This window comes from Perognathus longimembris, chromosome 11 (assembly GCF_023159225.1).
Source record: "Perognathus longimembris pacificus isolate PPM17 chromosome 11, ASM2315922v1, whole genome shotgun sequence".
Classification (NCBI taxonomy): Eukaryota; Metazoa; Chordata; class Mammalia; order Rodentia; family Heteromyidae; genus Perognathus; species Perognathus longimembris.
The window spans coordinates 35,623,696-35,639,927 of NC_063171.1; the positions used below are offsets into that span (position 1 = coordinate 35,623,696).

The window sequence follows — 16,232 nt, forward strand, 5'->3', positions numbered from 1 at the left end:
CCATTTCCAGATCCAGGAACAGGAAATTACATTAGTTTTTATTGCAACCGAGGCTGGGGAGGAAAAGACAAAAAGTTCTCAAGAGAACTCTCTAAAATTTAATAGGTTTTCTTCTCTCTGTTATTGAGTGGCTCACAGATGATACTTAAAAGCTAGTAGTAACAGAGAGTAATTTACTAGAAACAGGAATGTGGCTGAATGATTAAACGGGTTTGCAAGAAAAAGATGAAAGAACTCTAAATGGTAATTCTCAGAGCCAAGGATTACCACCCTGGGAAGGAAAACCTTCAGCACTTTACTGGGGCAATTTGCCAAATGAACCAATATGAGCAAGAAAAGGACCCAGGATTCTTTCATTCATTCAAAAAGCAAGCAATATTCTAATAAGTGATGTTCAATTTTGGAACTCAGCCACTACACAGTGAAGAAGCCCAAGCAGTTGTGGAGAGGCCCAAATGAAGATAAATCAAGAACTCTAGTCTATAAACTTGGCTCTGGTGTATAAGCGTGCAGTCCTCCAACCCAAGGCACCCCAGTTAATTCACTCTGTGAAAGTAAAAATGAGCTGCCGCTAGTGAGCCTTGCCCAATTCACAGGTTCACAGATTTTTTTTTAAGGCAACATAATGATTATTGTTGCTGTTTTAAGACTTTAAGCTTTGGGATGCTAGGGTAAATGATAACCACTACACTTACTAGGATGCCAGCATCAATGTGGTAACGTTTAATACAAAACGTTTGTATATGAACAACTCTTGTATCGCTCTTCTGAGATAAGTACTTTCTGATTCTAAATGTCAAAAAATAGAACCACAAATTTGATTGCAATCTCTTTTTCTGCTAAACTTAAATCACAGTCAATTCATAAATAAATATTTTCACTGGGTGCCAGTGGCTTATACCCATAATCCTAACTGCTCAGGAGCCTGAGATCTGAGGATTGTGGTTCAAAGCCAGCAAGAAGAGCTGGGAATATGGCTTAGTAGTAAAGCGCTCGCCTCATATACATGAAGCGCTGGGTTTGATTCCTCAGTACCACATATATTGAAAAAGCCAGAAGTGGCATTGTGGCTCAAGTGGTAGAGTGCAGCCAAGGACAGTGCTCAGGCCCAGAGTTCAAGCCCTAGGACTGGCAAAACAAAAAACAAAGCCAGCAGGAAAGTCCATGAGACTCTAATCTCCAATTAGCCACCAGAAAAACCAGAAGTGGAGCTGTGGCTCAAAGTGGTTGAGCCCTAGCCCTAGCCTTGGGCAAAAGAGCTCAAGGACAACACCCAGGAGTGGAGTTATAGCTCCAAGACTGAACAATCTTAAACTTTAAAAAAAAAAAAATGGGCAGAGACCTGGGCACTGGCTTTAGATTTTTCACTCAATCCTGGTTCTCTGCTACTTTAACCAAATATCTACTTCAGGCATTTTGGTGGTAAATTGGAGTTGTGAGTTCATATCTTTTCCTGCCCCAACTGGGTTTTGGATTATTAGACAGCACATGAAATGTATCCAATGCCTAATATGTGTAAATGTATCCTCTCTGTACATCAGTTTGACAATAAAAATATTTTTAAAAATGGGCAGAGTTACAAGATATAGTCCTAATATCTCTATAAATATCCATTTCTTTTTCTCTCCTGGAATGGCTGTTGTTCTTTTAATGATTAAAGCCAGGTTCCAAAGGCAAACTATGAATGCTAGTTTTTCTACATATTAGCTAAGCCTTCCTTTTCCTCTAGAAGATGAGGATAACAGTACCCACCTTATAGCACTGAGAGGAATCAGTGAATTCACATAGGGTAATCAGACTAGTACTTGGTGCATAAGTGCGTAATAAATAATACAATAAGCAGAGAACAATAGCTACCTTTACAATCAGTCACAGGTGATATGAACATATGGTTAGCCTAGTTTATTCCAAAATTAATCTTCAAGTTTTTATGTATCTTCTTTTCTTACAACTGCTTATTACCATTTCTCTCACTTCCGACCTTACAAAGAAAAATTAGGAAGGAAGGAAAAATGAAAGTAATGCTGCTTTAATGAGAATTCTAGTAGAAGGGCTAAGACAGAAAGCCATGTAAAACATTCAGATTATCTGTGCACTTTCTAATTCTAGAATCTTAAAAGTAATAGATTATGATAAATTGATTTGGGGCATATTAATGCTCATTTATATTCAGAAAACTGAATAAAAATGTTACAGCACATACCTCTAATCACACTGACATTAGCTAAAACTCAGGAACTATCTGTAGGATGACTCCTAAAATAAAAGCTTCAAATGCTTACTTACTGAGATGACAATTCAACTCAAATCTGGAGACAAAATAACACAAAACTACCAAATCAATAAACAATGTGGGGAGAAGTGTATTCAGACATTTGAGAGCCTCAAAATTGTCCTATACTTCCTTTTGTTTTAAGTTTTTATTATAAAACTGATGTACAGAGATGTTACAGTTTCACACGTTAGGCATTGGATACATTTCTTGTACTGTTTGTTACCTTGTCCCTCATACCCCCCTTCCCCTATACTTCCTTAATATTATGTTAACCTTCACTTTCTACAAAGTTGAGCTGTTATTCCTTATTATGTATGTGTTGGAGAGTTTTCAAGGCAATGATTCCACATAGATCCACTAAATACTACAAGTGGCAATTGAGACATCTATTTTTAGACAAAACACCAACTGGTCGTTGCTTTATGCTGACTAAGATGTGTGGTCTGAAGGAACTCAACTCTGAGGGTAGCTTTCTCATTTGGACTAATCCTCTCTTACAAGATAGAAAACAGAGTTACCTCCACCATATCTGCTTCTGGCTTTGAAAAGGACACCAGCGACTTACTTACTCATGATAAGAAATTTGGCAAGAGATGTAGGTTTCTAATTTCAAATGCCTTTCATTTCGCTATAATAAATGAATTTGGGGGTGAGGGGACAGGTAAGCAAGTAACATGTGACAAAGTCATCGTGAAGCTTTTTGAAACCTCTCTGTACACAACTCACATAGCAGCTCAAACCAGAGCAAATCTTCAGTAGTTTTCCATGCTCTCAAAACCCAGCTCTGCATTTGGCTGTACTCCTTTAAGGAGCTATTGTTTAGAACACTTACATTTACAGAGGCTGTAAGAGAGAACCAATTACTTTACTTAGACATTTTTGACGAACATGAATAAATTAAACTATCTGGGTAAAGGTCTGGCCCTGGCTCTGCTACCTCCCTGCAATCCCTGTTTCACTAACACCTGGTACTTAGATGTATTTCTTCAGCTTATGTGTCACTTTGATAAATGTGGAAAGTACTTTTAGCCAGGAATTAGAATTAGATTTCCTTTAAAAGTCTGGCTGGACAAAAACCTTGTATATTTGGTGGTTTGAATTCTGACATGTAAGTGATACAGTAACTTTTAACCTCCAGCCAATAATGATATCATACAGTGAAATGAGCACAAGTGAATGGAGAAAAAAATTGGAACCAGATTTAAGGACAATCTCATCTTAGAATAAGAAGCTAGAATTCTTCCTGTAAACTAAAAAAAAAAAGCTAACAAACTTAGAGAATTCTGGGATAGAGACATTTTATGTCTAACCACTTCCAGACAACTCAAACTCAATGCCATATGCTCTGTGGTTACCTCTTCCTTAAAGCATAGTCTCATAAGAAAACCACATAGCTGGCCTTTTAGTGGTATGGTTCATTCTTCCTCATCCGTGTCTGATGTCTCCAACTGTACACAGACTCCAGACCTAGAGGTATCTGTCTATAGATATACAACTTCCCTTCTTTACATTATCTTCTGACTTAATGGATTTTTACAATTTCTATAGAGGCTAATATTCAGAAAGAAAAACAAAATCACACAGAGTAGCTTTCAACCCTAAATACATGAGGAAAAAGTTTGTTTAAAAACGAATTTCTTAGCCAGCTACCAGGTGGTTCATGCCCTTGATCCTAGCTACTCAGGAGGCTAAGATCTGACAATCATGGTTCAAAGCTAGACAAGGCAGAAAAGTCTGTGTGACTCTTACTCCAATAAACCACCCCAAAAAAGCTAGAAGTAGAGATACGGCTCAAGTCATAGAGCACTAGCCTTGAGTAAAAGAAGCTCAGTGATAGTACCAGGACCAGCACACATACACACACAACAAAGCCTCAGATCCATACTGTCAGAGTCCATAGGTGTCAGCTGGTATTGTTTTGGTTTTTTTTACAGATTCTATAGTGATTAGATGTGGAGCAATGCCTGAACATTTTTGCTACTAATTTCTCTTAGCTAAACTAATAATGAATGTAGTTCACATGTTGGTCTTCAAAATTTGTTGAGGTGTCCTAGTATAAGATTCATGTGTTAACATTTCCTTCTATGGTTGAAAACTTTGTGTAAATAGATGCAGTGTTTATATATGACCATTGGACCAAACTTAATAATGCCAATATTTAAATGTTTGTGGATTTTCTTGTGACTGTAGTCTACAATTACTGAGAAAATTTTCCACTACAGCTCTGTTAATTGTTTCTATTAGGCATCAACTGATTTGATACCTTCCCAATATACTAAGCTTTCTAATCAACATATAATCACTATATAGGGCAATTCCAGCTTTCTTTTAGCTATTACTCGCTTTTTCCACCCTTTAACTTCATTCACACTACAAATGTTTATTAAGTTACCATATGACAGAGATTTTGCTACACTACTTACTTTAACCCAATCATTACATATTGCACACATGTACTGAAATCCCACAGTCAGTAGTAGTGGTACTGGGGTTTGAACCCAGGATTGGTAGGCATCCATAAGTCATATCACCGGCCTCTCCCTAGCTCTCAGACAAGAGCACATGATACTATTTCCCAAGAACTTCTGCAAATCTTCTTCACCTTGGCTTCAGGAAATCATTTTCCTGAACAGGGACAAAATCTCTTTGTGAGTATTTACTGATGATGCTAATGTTTCCGGATTCTTAGTACTCTCCTTTCTCTACTTGTTCTCCCCTATAACTGTCAGTCTGTCCATTTGTCTCTCTGCAATGGTAATCTCAGTTATCTAATCAGTGTCATAAACTTCGCAAACTCAAAATAAATACCACTGCCTTTCATTGTACAATTAGTCATGTTTCTGTTTGCTACCTCAGGTAACACCATCACAACTGAGTTCTTCAAGATAGAAATTTTGGAATTGTTTTCTAATTTCTCTCTTATCTTCCTCCTATCCCATATCATACTAATAACAAATCCCAGAGGTTATCCCAGAGATGTACCCTGAGATAGCTGATCCTTGACACCACAATCCAAATAGGACTGTCATCTATTACCTGAAAAGCATCAAGGATCTTCAAATGTCTCTGTCAATGGTTTCTCCCCAGTCTAGTTTATTCTCCACATAACCCTCACAAAGCTGGTTTTGTTACCCATTGCCTAAAAACACAGGGATTCCTCCGTGTACAAAATAGCATAGCTTCTTTATTATTTGGCCCAACATATACCCTGGACTCTATATTCTAGCCTTGGACAGATACTTTTATGTATAAGATACACTAAATTTTTCCAGTTTTTTTTTCTGAAAATACCATGCTATTTTATAATAGTGTTTCTAAATATACTATTCTCTCTATTTGAAACACTGTTCCTATTCTTCCCACCTGGCAACCACTTTAAGCTTCCATTTCCTTCTTGGGGATTTCCCATATCAATCATTCATCAAAAAACTGTATTTCAAACCTACCAATCTGACATGAATCATCACACTAAGAAATTAATACTCTGCTTTACAGTCTTTCAGTGTTCTGTTCAGATTGCCATAACTACACTCATCATACTATACCACAGTCATCCTTTCACACATCTCTCTTCCTTGCTGAAGGAAAAAAATCTCTGAAAGCAAGGCCAATTATACTTTATATGTCTAGGATGCTCACTTTGTTTAAAACAAGTCAGTTTTCCTCTTGTTTGTAACTAGAGCTAAGAATACTTAAAGTTTTACCATTAGTATCCAAACCAAATAGCTATCCACTTACCTCATGGGCCCATAGTTCAGTATTATAAATGCCAATACAATCATCACACACACAGCTCTTCGCTTTGGACTAGGAACTTTAAGTCTCTGGTTCTAGACAAAGGAAATGGCCATAAGAAATTCCATTAAATAACACATCAACTTTACAAAAAGCAACACTTAAACGACAGATTTATTTTTTCTTTACTAGTTTTACAAATGCATTTTCTAAAACAACAAAAACTCAAAGCTGAGGAAATAGTACTTTTTTTGATCATTTATTGCCTACTTTATTTTTTTTCTTTATTGTCAAAGTGAAGTACAGAGGGGTTACAGTTTCGTATGTAAGGCAAGTACATTATTTATCCAACTGTTACCTCCTCCCTCATTTTTCCCTATCTCCTCCCTCCCCAGATCCTCTCCCCCAACATGAGTTATATGGTTAGTTTGTACTTTTAAAAAGACTAGAGCTTTCTATTTTCCAACAGAGGGAGAAAAGGAAAGAAATAGAAAAGAAAGTATATAGTAAATAGTTTTATATTCTTTATGGATTTCATCAAAGAGTTTTTCATCAGTTTCATCAGACACTTTTGTGGTTTGCTCCCCTGTCTTTTAAGTTATTATTTTCATCAACACAATGGAATGTTTCCATGTGCTCAGTGGCAAGATGGAAAGAAACCATCCAATAGACATCTATTTGGTTCAGAACTAGACTGCAGTGGAATCCTGAAGGCAGAAGATCTCAAGGTCAGAATTAAGGAGATCTAAATTGGGACAGAATGGTGTAGCGCGTGCGCATGTGCGCGCGTGCACACATACACACACACACACACACACACACACACAACATAGTTGCCAATGGACAGAAAAAAGAATTTTTAACCCACATTTTCATTTTGTATTATTGTCTTTTTCTTTAAAGTCACTCAGTCAGAAGAGACTACTAATGTAATAAGTCAGGAAAAAAGCAAAATAGCTTATAATTCTAACTTCTTAGGATGCTGAAATCTAGAGGATCTTAGTTGAAGGCCAGCCAAGGGGCAGAATAGTCTGAGAGACACCATCTCCAATTATCCAGCAAAAAGCCAGGCTGGATGCATGGCTCATATGACAGAATACCTTCTGAGCAAGCAAACAGGCCTGAGTTTAAAACATGGTACCAAAGAGAAAGGAGAAAGAAAGGGGAGGGGAAGGGGAAAGGAAAAGAGGAAGAAGCAGAAAGGGAAAAGGAAAGAAAGGAGAAAAATGAAGAAAAGAAATCCAAGAAAAGGGGACAACTTTTGTTCATAGACTGGGAGGTACAATCCAAAATGGTCATCTTTCAGCTGGGGACACAGCTAAATGCAGAGCACTTGCCTAGCATGTATGAGGCCCAGTACCACGGGAGAAAAAAAAAATCCTCAGAAGGTAATTTTTCAAACTTTTTTCCTTCACTGCAAATGTTTTTGAAGTAATGCTACTCTCATCTTCTTACCACTAGTGTTTTACATGATTTATAACCTTATACGTTTATCGATTTTTCTATCAAGGGAAAATAAAATCAAAAAACATTTTGAACCTATCTCTGCCAAATCAAGCTCTACCACTCACCTCCAACACAACTTCATCCAGCTGCCGCTTCAGTGACCCATTCTCCTTCTTGAGTTGCTCGTTCTCTGAGAGGGCAGCCTTTAACCTTGCCTCTAACCCCAGCATGTATTCCTTCTTCTTCTTGCGAGATTGACAAGCAGACTCTCGGTTTTTTATCATCCGTTGCTGCCTCCTTAGTACGGCAATCTAGAAAAATTTACAGCGAATTTGAATATTCTGGCTTTAGAGTTTCATCAAAGTAGATTAGAATGATTTCTACAATTATTCTTTGTTCACTTTGTTCTAATTTTTTAAAAATTAGAATATACTACTCCTACTAAGAAAAAAATGATTAAATAAGATTTTCTAAAACTTAAATATTTAATTTCTTGTGGTGTTTTCTAACACTAGCCTATTTGTTTACTTATTTATTTACTGCCATTATTGGGGCTTGAACTCAGGATCTGCATTCAGGTTTGGTTTGCTTGCTCATGGCCAACACTCTACCACTTAAGCACACCGTTAGTCCTAACTTTTGCTAGTTAATTGGAGACTGAGTCTCACAGACTCTGCCCAGGCTAGCTTTGAACTGTGATCTCTCTAGTCTCAGCATGCTATATAGCTAGGATTACTAATAAAAGCCACTGGTATCCAGCAGAGGCTTATTTATTGATCATCTAATATTCCCATTAGATACTCCCTCAGAAAGTGCCTTTATACATACACATACATATATACATACAATGTACATAAATATGTATACGATATATACATATGTATATTTATATATATATATGAGACTCCCCACAGATGCCAAACTTTGAAAACGTTCAAGTCTCTTCTATAAATTGGCTTCTACAAATTGCTATCTACTCACCTCCTTCCATATACTGTAAGTCATCTCTAAACTAGTTATACTATCTAATATAATGTAATCTGGGCCTGGTGGTACATGCCTGTAATCCCAGTACTGGGGGATGGGGCGGGAGGGCAGAGGTAGAAGAGTTGTTTGTTTGAAATCAGCCTGGGCTACACAGCAAGACCATGACTCAGGGGAAAAAAATAAAATAAAAATAAAATAAATGCTATGTAAATAATTATATATACTATATGGTTTAGGGAATGACAGCAAGGGAAAACTGATATACATATACCATACAAATGTAATTTTTTTCTAATACTTCTGTCTCAGCTGGTTGAATCCATAAATGCAAAACCCATGGATTCAGAGGACCAACTATATGGGCACCTATATAATCAGTATCTGTGGCCCTAAATTACCTGACTATGCTCCAGAACCACACATACCACAATTCATAGCAGATCCAGTATGTGCAAACCAAACACGTCTCCCTCTATCTAGATCTTTACAAATCTACCCATCTTTCATCAATAAGAATCTCTCAAAATATAAAAGATGTGATCATTGTTTTCCTTTTATACCTACATTAACTTCATCTCTCAATACCTCACGTACTCACTAAATCCATGTTGAGTATATATGCTAATGACCAAGTTTCTTTCAGTGGTAATATGCCCTAAGTTATTGTTTTTTTCTCTATCCCCATAGTCACTCTCACCATACAGGTACTCACTAACTCATTTACAGACTACTGAGATAGAATCCTAACTATCTAAGTTGTCTTTCTTCTTATCCTATCTGCCATTCCTAAAATAACTCTCCACCCCACCCCCAAAAAAGTTTTGCCTTACTACTCCACTGCAACAATAAGCTACCCATACATTCCAGGTACCCTTTTTTACTTTCAAAGCCTTCTTTAAACCTCCTACCTACCAAACCCTCCACCACATCCTCCATCTTCCTCAGTTAAGGATGCTCCCACCATACTATCCATACACTTCTAACTCACATCATTCACACTAACACTGCTTATTCTCAGAGCTTCTGCAGGGCAAAGGACATAGCTCACAAGATAAACAGAAAGCCCACAGATTGGAAAAAGATCTTTACCGGCCATACAACGGACAAATGCCTCATATCTACAATATATGCAGAACTAAAAAAATTAAATTCCTCCAAAACAAAACCGCAAAGAACCAAAAGCCCCCTCAACGAGTGGGCTAAAGACTTAAAAAGAGACTTCTCTGATAAGGAAATGAGAATGGCCAAGAGACATATGAAAAAGTGCTCTACATCACTGGCCATAAAAGAAATGCAAATCAAAACAACATTGAGATTCCACCTCACCCCAGTAAGAATGTCCTTTATCAAAAAAACTAACAATAATAAATGTTGGAGGGATGTGGCCAAAAGGGAACCCTACTTCATTGTTGGTGGGAATGTAAACTGGTTCAGCCACTCTGGAAAACAGTATGGAGATTCATCAGAAGTCTAAATATGGAGGTCCCCTATGACCCAGCAGCCCCACTTTTGGGCATCTACCCAAAAGACAACAAACAAGGACACACTAAAGCCACCAGCACAACAATGTTCATTGCAGCACAATCTGCCATTGCTAAAATATGGAACCAACCCAGATGCCCCTCAGTAGACGAATGGATCATTTGGATCACCATATTCACTAGCCTATCAAACTTCAATTGGTCTCACTCGACTCTACTTTCTCTGAACATCTTATGCATTTATGTTTTGGAAAATAAACCAGAAAACTCTAGTGATCTCAAATGTTTAAAGAACATTACTTCTCAATATCTGGATTTGGACCTTGGAACACCAAAATATACCCAGCACTATGGGTTTGTTTGTTTGTTTGCTTAATAATAAAAGTATCTTCCATATTCAAAACCTACTGAGCAAAATTATTTTTGTAGTGTTCTAAAGGAAATTATGGAGCCTATTGTTAGTCTATTAGTCTAATTGGCAGGGGTAGGGGGAGCAAACCTGAGGCTACAAAAAGCATGGAACAATGTTAAATTCATTTGTGTAAGTACACAGATGGTTGAGTTGCTGAACTCTGTCTGTTTTACAATGGACTTTGTAAAACAGACTTTCCACTATGGGGTATTCCATAACTCCATCACTAAAAGAAGTTTTTCATAGAGATTTCTTTTAAAATAACAATATAATTCCATGTAAACACTATATTACCTAGAAAAAGAGGAATGTCGAAATACAATAAGTAATCTCCTAGCATCCAATACTGCTAACAATCTTTCAATTGTAACCATACAAACATTATATATGTCCAAAAAGTAGGTTTTTTTCTTAAACTGAAAGTTCATACCATCTATCAAACTTTTCTATAGAAAAACCATCCTTGTCTTTCTTCTGTGATGCTAAACAAACACACACACACACACACACACACAATGGCAAAGCCATAACAAGTGATTGTCCACCGATTCTCTAGACAATGCCACTTTGTTAATTTTGATTACTTTCATTGTCTTTTTTAAATAATATTTTTCTTTTTTAAATTTTATTTATCTTTTGTTTATGTGGTACTGAGGAACTGAACCCAGGGCTTCATGCATGCTAAGCAAGCAGTCTCCCCCTAAGCAACATTCCCAGCCCTACCTTCATTGTTATTAAGAATGCCAGTGTCCATAATTAATATTTAATAGTAGCTGGTGGAAGTACACAGAGTACTGAAAAAAAATAAAAGAGAAAGTTCCCAGATGGAAGAGTTCGTACTAAAAGTTAGATAAAAGGCAACCTAACTTTAAAGGATAATTAATCTACAGAATTGGAGGAGGCTTACAGATGGCACACCATTTAATAAATTTCAAACAAGGATTAGCCATTTCTATAAACAATAAAAGCACCTGCACATTATACAGCATTAAAGTTTCAAAGGCTGTCAATACACATGCCTCATACCAAAAAAATGAAAACCACCTGTGGTCAAATATTCTTTATTTTTCCATATGAAAAATCCATTATAACAGTTCTGAAAATACTCAGTATTACCAATAAAACAGAAGGTAAAGAATATAAATATATGAAAGCCTCAAGAGTCAAAAAATGGGGGAAGGGCTCCGACTTTATATCTCAGCAAGCTAGCTCCAGCTAAATATGAAATAGTTAAAATAGTCTGTACTTCCTAGGCTACATAAATACATACACTGTATGGTATTTGGTGTTGGGGGATTAATCTATAATTGTTTGATAAATAATACCTAATGTGCAATAAAACAGCAGCATATTATTTTCATTATCTTGATATTTCATAGTATATTTCATTAGTCAAAGCTTGTTGAAGTTACTATAGTCTTCAAGATAACTTAAAGTAAACTTCATCACTGAATCTACTGTCAAAAAGAGAGGCCAATGTTGACTCAAATCCAGGGGTTATTAACACAATATCTCCACACAATTTGCTCAAGGCTACTGCTATACTACTTGAGTCATACCTCCACTTCTAGGTTTTTTTTTGGGGGGGGGAGTCTGGGGGCGAATAATTAGAGATACTAGCTCACTGACTTTTCTGTTGGGCTTGCTTCAAGTGTCAGTCCTCAGAGCTCGCCGTCCTGAGTAGCTAGGACTCCAGGTGTGAGCCACCAGTACCCAGCTCCAAACAGCTTTTTATACCAAATAGTCCTGCAACACACTGTAAAACTCTAACCTTGCGAACCATGGGATTACTTTAATTATGTGTCTGTCTGAAAACAGAGTCCTGTAGAACTGCTTGTATTTGGAAGCTGAATATCCTGTTAGCAATATGTAAACATAAAATCAATACTCTGGCCCATTAATCAACTAAACCATCTCCCTTACAGGCCTAGCAGATGATTTAACATAGACTAAAATGAGCCAACAGCTGGCCAGTTCCTGCTTCTGATCATCCTGCCTTCTGACATCTCTCCCATAAAGCTATATCTTGGAGCAAGAAAAAAGAACAGAAGAAAAAACTCCACTGCAAAATACTCTCCTGTTAGTGCCATTGCACTGGGCTGTTCCACGTATTAGGCAAACATTCATTTGAATGCATGAAAGACTTACCTAAAAGGAAAATTTTCACAAATGGGTAAGTTCCTTTTAAGGGTTGGGTCAATTTAGAAGTCAAAGATCCAAAAGTGCTCACATTTTTCTTTACATTTTAAAAGCTTTACCAGTCTATAAACACTGCATTATAATTCCCTGTTTTGTAAATAGAATAAGACCATTTAGAGACATGACTCTTTGCTGTTATTTAAGAAATGAGTTTCAAAGACCTGAGTGACTACACATTAAAGTAATATTCAAATAAGATAAATAGGTAGGTAGATGGATAGATAATTTTTTGACAGTACTGAGGTGTGAACTCAGGGATTCACACTCACTCAACTTGCATACTCAGGTAGCAAACTTTAAGCCACTGCTCCAGTCAGGCTTTTTGCTGGTTATTTTGAAGGCAGAGTCTCATGGATATTTTTGCCCAGGCTAGCTTCAAACTATAATCCTCTGGATCTCAACCTCCTGAGTATAAGATTACAGGTGTGAGCTACCAGCACCTGGCAAATAGGACATTTGTATACTACAAAATACACTCCAACATCTCATGTAAACTCAAGTCAGACAAAGTGTTAATATCCTATGGGCAAATCACATAGTAATTACAAGCTATCCCTCCTAATTCTCATTTAGCAGAATCTTCCCCTCCAAAGGAGTGGTGAATGCAGAAAGCAGACACTCTCTGAACCTCTTCATCACATCAGACAACATTAAAAAATAAACCACAAGTGTATTTGAAATTGATTTAGAAACCAAAGATATACACTTCCTTGCACATTTATATATTACTGCAAATAGTAAACATTCACAGATACATTTTTAGATATATGTATAGCTAAAAGACACTGGCAAATTTATTTTTTAATTATTTTAAATGTTCAAATAAATGTCTGAATTTTATTTCTCTTAAAATCTTAAGCATATTTTTCTCAAAAAAAAAATTATTTTTTGCCAGTCCTGGGACTTGAAGTCAGGGCCTGAGCACTGTCCCTGGCTTCTTTTTGCTCAAGGCTAGCACTCTACCACTTGAGCCACTGCGCCACTTCTGGCTTTTTCTATATATGTGCTGCTAAGGAATTGAATCCATGGTCTCATGCATACGAGGCAAGCACTCTACCACTAGGCCATATTCCCAGACCTCAAAAAATTATTTAAAGCAGAAAAAAAAAAGGTAGACCTGTGCCTCTTCTCAATTTCATGATGAAATTTTATTTCCCTCTTTCTATTGTTTTTGGGTGAGTGTGTCATATAACCAGTTCCCATTCACCAAAAATGTAAAAGTTTCATTACCCGCAACCTGAACTCATTCACTTTATCAAATCTAAGAACTAAACTTCATCCTGCAAACCCCTTCCTTTGTTCCATTTTTGAATGAAAAATACCTTCTAATATACAGCTTAATTCCTAGGATGAAAAAAAAAAAATAAAGTCTCTGCTAAATCCAGACTTCCCTATCCAATCTCACCCCTGAATGACGGGAAAGAGCTGATAGAGGCAAAGGCAGGGGTGTGCACCAGATGCTCAAGACAGATACACTGTGCACAATGTGAAAGAATGTCATTCTGGGAACTGAGAACTTGAAAGGATTCTCAGAGCAGGTTCATGTGTCTTCAGTAAATGATTTTTGTTTCATGTGTTCCTGGCATAGCTGTATAAAAGTGCAGGAGGCCTTGTTGAGCATGGTATTACATACACTTGTGAAGCTGAGGCAGGAGACTTGAGAAGTCAAGCTTCTGAGCTATAGACTGAAATACTGTTTCCAAAGAGAGAGAGAGAGAGAGAGAGAGAGAGTATAGCAGCTCCCTTTTATTCATGGCTTCCCTTTCCATGGTTCCAGTAATCTGAAGTCAGCTTCAGCCTAAAGATATTAAGTGGAGTATTTCATGCTGAGTGTCAGTGGCTCATACCATTAATCCCAGATACTCAAGAGACTGGGATCTAGAAATCTCAGTTCTAACTCAGCCCAAGCAGAAAAATAAAGGAGACTCTTATCTCCAGTTAACCAGCAGAAAGTGAGAAGGGGAAATGTGGCTAAAGTGCTAGCCTTGAGCAAAAAAGTCAAGCAAGAGCACAAAGCCCTCAGTTCAAATCCCAAATAGCAACACACACTAAAATAAACTACCCCAGTGGAAATTCGGTTGGTAAAACTATCAAAATTTTTAAAGTACCTAAGTTCTGACTACATTCCAATTTTAGAACTATCTCCCATAGGTATACTTTCACATGAACAAAATAAAAGTTATTCAAGTAAAGAATGTGTATAAGAAAAAATATACAAAAATTTCAACTATGGTACCTCTATGAAACAGACTACCATACAACTGTTAAAAGAATATGAAGACATATGTACATTAATATGGAAAGATTTCTAAGATATACTAAGAGAAAAAAGTGGATTGCAGGACAGCAATCACAGTATGCTACCATTTCTATAAAACAAGTCAATAGGCAAAAAGTGTATTTATACACTAAAGAAGTCTCAGAAAAGATATATACAATGCTATTAAAAGTGATTGCTAGCTGGTGGCTCACGTCTGTAATCCCAGCTACTCAGGAGGTTGAGATCTGAAGATCACGGTTATAAGCTAGAGAGGGCAAGAAAGTCTAGAACCTCTTACCTCCAATTATTCAAATAAAAAGCTGGAAGTGGATTATAACTCAAGTAGTAGAGTACTAGCCATGATCTTAGGGACAGCACCCGGGTGCAGACTTCCAGGCACAGGACCAGCAAAAAAAAAAAAAAAAAAGGTTTCTTCTGGCCACCAGAATGGATTGGCTAAGAATTCTATGCCTACTTCCTAAACTAAAGTTTTACAAAAGGCAATCTGGGAAAGGAAAGAAAATTATTTAGTAAAGATATGTTAGCATCCTTTAATTACTTATTAGTTTTATCATGATGCCAAATTTAAAAATATATAGAATGCTAATATTGCCACAGAATAAATCTGTTCTGATGCAGCATATCAAACAGGAAAAATCAAGAGGGGAGGAGGGAAAATGTTCATTTTCCTTCCCCAAACTACTATAACCCTCAAAGAAACATCAATATTTTAATGAGGCATGTTTTTCTTCTACTTACAGTCTCTGGTAGCAGCAAAGCCAAAACATAGTTAACACAGAAGAAATTTTTTTCTAAAAATCTGGACAGCTCTTTGGATTTCCAAATCTTTCCTATTGAATTTGTTCTGACAGATTCCTCTACTTTGCAGCTAAAGAAATACCATGATTTGAATGCCTTTATTGTTTAAAGAATTTAGTTAGTAAAAAGTATCTATTCATTGTTTATCTTCTTAGATCTAAACTAGCCATATAATTTAAGGAGATTCATCTTACATTTACAATTAACACCTCTGCTACTGGGTATTACCAACAAAACAAGTAGCTTAAAAGTGTCTGAAAAATGTTTGCTTTTTTTTCTTAAATAGAACAAGCACTCTCCCCTTTTTTCTTTTCTTTTTTTTTTTTTGGAGTTATTTTGAATTACAAATAGATTTAGTGACCCTCTGACCCATGGATGGGGGTGTCCTACTGGATATGCTAAGAATGCAAGGCCATGACCATTTTTTTTTAAAGTACCAAGGCCATTTCTTAGGGTTGGGTTTTCAGCAAGGAACTTTAAAAGTGAGGTAAAATCTCCATCTGGAAAATAAGGAGGCTTGCCTCCTGCTTGCTATAAAAACAGTAGATGCCCCAAGTTCACATTCTTACACTGAAAAAAAAGAAGGGGAGGGGAGAGCCAGGGCAAGGAAGGGGAGAG

At 36.8% G+C, this 16,232-nt stretch overlaps 1 protein-coding gene across 2 annotated transcripts in view; it reads right to left on the bottom strand.

Annotated features, from left to right (window-relative positions):
- The window catches only part of Atf6 (activating transcription factor 6), a 164,666-nt gene that overhangs the window by 106,938 nt on the left and 41,496 nt on the right, over positions 1-16,232 (bottom strand). For both annotated transcript variants that reach the window (XM_048357850.1, XM_048357849.1), the window contains exons 8-9: positions 7,582-7,767; positions 6,014-6,105 (exon numbers count right to left, since the gene is read on the bottom strand). In XM_048357850.1, the coding sequence (XP_048213807.1) occupies positions 6,014-6,105; positions 7,582-7,767 (278 nt within the window). The remainder of the gene's footprint in view (positions 1-6,013; positions 6,106-7,581; positions 7,768-16,232) is intronic.